At 34.8% G+C, this 4,609-nt stretch overlaps 1 protein-coding gene across 1 annotated transcript; it reads left to right on the forward strand.

Annotated features, from left to right (window-relative positions):
• The first annotated feature begins 2,850 nt into the window (after positions 1–2,850).
• LOC112520181 (trihelix transcription factor GTL1) lies at positions 2,851–4,282 on the forward strand. The gene has a single exon (XM_025128483.1). It carries the CDS (start codon positions 2,851–2,853, stop codon positions 4,195–4,197), a length of 1,347 nt encoding a protein of 448 aa, XP_024984251.1. The 3' UTR covers positions 4,198–4,282.
• Positions 4,283–4,609: the final 327 nt, after the last annotated feature.

Genomic DNA, 4,609 nt, shown 5'->3' on the forward strand with positions numbered 1-4,609 from the left:
TAAATAACATGTAAAATCTAAATATTAAAATTAAAATTACATTGTTTAATAAGAACTAGTAGATGTTATAATAAAATAATTTTGAAAGTACAATGTTGTAATAAGAAAAGTCACATCATTATAGTACATGTGGACAATCTACGTGGACAATGAGGTGGCATGGAAACCTGGTATAATGGTTAAATTTAAATTAAAATATTATCCAATGCTATAATAAGTAATTTTTTCAAAGTACAATGTTCTAATAAAAAATAGTTTGAAAGTACATTGTTGTAATAAGAAAAACTGGAAGTACAATGCTATAATAAAGAAATTTATGAAAATAGATTGCTATTTTATGACTTTTAATTTTAGCAACCTCTAAATAAGAGAATCAATAAATAGAAGATAATCAAAAGAAATGACATGGAGAAAATTGAATTAGAGGTAAAAGAAAGTGTAAAGTGAGTCCAATAGTGAGAGTAGGGGGCTAGATGTAAATATCAAAAACTTCAAGGAGTTAAATGTCATCATTTTCAAAGTATGAGGACCTGCTTTGCTAATAATACATGTATGTTTGGAGAAAACTTCCTCATAGCTTAAAACTCGCGATTTGGTCTGGTTTCTTCAACTAATAAGTCAAAACTCTTGCATATAAATGTAGGGCATCAGCTTAGGATCGTTTTCATTCAAATAGCTAATAAAACCGTTGAGTTTTGAGAGAGAAATTTGAGTTTGAAGTTCATAATTAAAAATCTTGGTTTTTCACCGATTTTGAATGATATTCTTAATCAAATCTCTTGATTTTTATATCTATACTTTTATTTTAAGTACTCTATTAAACCCCAATAGCCTCATATCTCAAATTTGTTTTTAGATGGTTCGATTTTGTGTTTTCAAGTTGTTGAGTTTTAGTTTTAAAAAAAATAATGAAAAAATGAAATTCATTTCTTACTAAAAATTTGTGTTCTTTATGTCAAAATGTTGGTGAAAATATTACTTAGGGTTTGGTACAAAAAGAATGAAGAAAAAGGGTTAAGAAACGAGCCATATTAGAACTTAAAAAGCTCAAAAACGTGCAGCGATGGCTCCTGCCTATTTGGGTTATGACTGGGTCAGGCGGGTCGATATTTGACCCGGAAACCCGCGTTTAGGTTGGTTAAAAAAAGTTGAATTTTTCAAACTAAGAGGCGCCCGAACCTAAGACCTCTATTAAGCTTTATTATTGAATAATTTATATTATATTTTTACCAATTTCAATTAAATCAGCTAATATAAATTTTCAGTAAAATTAAAATAATCTAATCATTTTATCAAATTATTATTTACTATATTCTTTTGTTGCAATATGATTTTGATTTGAATTTAATTAACAATGATTATCAATTTATATTAATTTGAAAATGAAATAAGAACCAGTAGTAAAAACCTCGGTTTCTTCAGAGAAGGTAATACCCATAGAATTTCTATCGATTTCCAATGGATAATTCTCGATTTCGCTCTTTCTCCCAATTAGTCGTGAGTGTTCCGATCAACCAGCATCTGGTGGATCTAAAAAAGAGTCAAAAGAGACGGTTGGATCCTCTTTTTTATTTTCTCGAGCCGAGAGATCCATGAATCGGGATCATGATGCATACAGATACAAACGGTATAACTTTTATTTGAACAAAGTGAAATAAATATGATTTTTATTGTCTAAGAAAATCTCCAACAACTATGCTAAAATAGAGATTTTATACCAGAGAAAAGATTACAGAAGAGCTGAAAATCTCCAAATTTAAAGAAATCTCTACAACTCTATTAAAAAATAAATAAGTAATTTTCTAATTCTTTTTCCACCAATAATAGATACCGAAATTAAATGTGAGAGAAATTATTTTTTTGTTAAAGATATTCAATATTTTAGTATTGTAGTTAGTGATAGAATTACTAAAATAAAACAGATGTTTGAGTTATATGTAATTTTCTTTCAGAATTTTGACTTTTAATATTTTATCCTAATAAAATTATAACATACCTTAATTGACTTCAGTCAAAATCAAATATAAGAAGGTGTTCATTTAAAAAAAAAACCTTTTATCAGCCTCTTATATCTAACTCGGTATTAAGTCGATCAAATATAAGGTAGTGTTTGATTAAAAAAAACATTTTATTAGCCTCTTATATCTAATTCAGTAAGAGGTAAAGTCATTCAGATCGTTTGTCTTTTTTTTTTTTTCTCAGAAACTCTTATTCACTTCTTATTCGCTCATATCCCCGATCGACCTCCCATACCAAACCATTTTCAATCCACGATTTACAAAAAAACAAACGATTTAATTGATTCAGATTTCAGACTTTAACAAACCTCTTGTAAATCAAAAATAAAATCAAACTTTATATTTCAACATTTTTTTAAAAAACCGATGATTAACATTAATCGTGTCACTGAAATTTAAGCGTAGATCTTTTGGATTGAACCTCGTATGAAGCAAAATGTCAACTTCATATATATATATATATACATAAATAATTGAGTTGACAGTTTTACAAATTCCTGTGGACTCCAACAACATATATATACATACAGACGTCTGTATCTATATATCTTAAAGAGGGTGGCAGAAAGCAAAACAATGGGCAGGATGTTTATCAGTTGTCGGTAAAACCAAAACCTCCAAACTCTTTCTGCAAAACCAGCTGCTCCCCTCCCCCAAAATCCACTATATCTCACCCCCATCCCCACCTTCATCCCTACCAATAATACTCCAAATTTGCAGATTCTAACTTCTGGGTTTTCATCTGATCGTCACTTCAGTTCGTGGGTGTGGTTTAAATTTGAGTTTTTTTTTTTTGTTCTTGAAGTTTGGACTGGTTTTTGAAGCTGTTTCAATGGATACAAATGGCATCTTCTCTAGTTCGTCTGGTGGTTCTGGAATGCTAGGGCTTGAAATGTCATTAAGCCATCATCATCATCCACAACAAAACCCCAATTTCCTCCACCAGCAACCACCGTTCGCCGCTGCTGCATCCGGTGGTGGCGGTGCAAAGCAAGCCTACCCATATGCTCCCAAGCAGAGAACTTCACCAATCAGTGATGAAGAAGAACCTCATAGCAACAATGTGAACAATCCCTCCACTACGGAGGATAGCGGCGGTGGTGGTGGCGGCGGTGGCGGTGGCGGGAGTGGTGATGGGAAGTTGAGAAAGGGGTCTCCTTGGCAGAGAATGAAATGGACTGATAATATGGTGAGGTTGCTGATAATGGTGGTTTTCTACATCGGAGATGAAGTGGCGTCCGACCAACCCCCGGGGTCCGATACGGCGGCGGCGAAAAAGAAGGGCGGCGGCGGAGGAGGTGGGGTTTTGCAGAAAAAAGGGAAATGGAAATCGGTTTCACGGGCGATGATGGAACGAGGGTTTTACGTTTCTCCACAACAATGTGAAGATAAATTCAATGATTTGAATAAAAGATACAAAAGGGTTAACGACATATTGGGAAAAGGAACAGCTTGTAAGGTTGTCGAGAATCAAAGCTTGCTGGAATCAATGGATCATTTGCCGGCGAAGATGAAGGAAGAAGCCAAGAAATTACTCAATTCCAAGCACCTTTTCTTCAGAGAAATGTGTGCTTATCACAACAGCTGCGGCGGCGGTAGCGGCGGAAGCGGTGCAGCTCACCATTCATCGCCACCGGAAATTACAACAACCGAACAACCTCCGTCGTACACACACCACAGACAGAACTGTGTGCATTCAAACGACAACGAGGAGGAAGAAGACGACGACGGTGACGGCGATGAGGAGGATGACGACGGCGACGGCGACCGTTATCACCCCGATGACGAAGAAGATGAGGGTTTATCCAGCCGGAAAAGGGGTAGAACCGGTGATAACGACGGCCATGAGAGCATAATCCAACAATTTAGAGGCGAAATAAGCTGTGTGATTCAGGATTTAACAAAAAGCGTATGGGAAAAGAGGCAATGGATGAAGGGAAGAATGATGCAACTGGAAGAACAAAGAGTAGGGTTTCAAGGTCAATCGTATGAACTGGAGAAGCAAAGATTGAAATGGGTTAAATTCAGCTGCAAAAAAGAAAGGGAAATGGAGGTGGAGAAGTTGAGGAATGAAAGGATGAAGCTTGAGAATGAAAGAATGGTGCTTTTGTTGAGGCAAAAAGATCTGGAACTGGTTGATCTTCAACAACAGTATTCATCATCGAATGCCCATAAATGATGTTTCCGCCATTAATGGCGGATTTAGTTTCTTAAAAAAAAGCTCTCTTTCTGTAAATAGGTTTTGTTGGTTCCATTTTGTTTTTATACACACGCAATTTGATCTATTTTCTTGAGTTTGACAAGATCCAAATTGTTAAATTGGTTGTATCCACTAATAGACGGCCTTAATTTATTCGACAAAACCATAATCATGACGGAATAGAAATTGACGTTTTATGTTTGAGAATAACATAATAGAACACGTGTGTTTTGTCTTTAACAATCCTTAATGGAATGGTTTCGAGGGATTTGGATTTTGCGGAAAGATTTGGAATCGAAATGATAAATGAAAAACGTATGTTTGTGAGATTTCAAATCTGTAAAATATTTTAAACCGAGCAATAGGTTGGTATGGAATTCATGGGGTGTTT

Source organism: Cynara cardunculus, assembly GCF_001531365.2.
Source record: "Cynara cardunculus var. scolymus isolate 2C chromosome LG 10, CcrdV1, whole genome shotgun sequence".
NCBI classification, from domain to species: domain Eukaryota; kingdom Viridiplantae; phylum Streptophyta; class Magnoliopsida; order Asterales; family Asteraceae; genus Cynara; species Cynara cardunculus.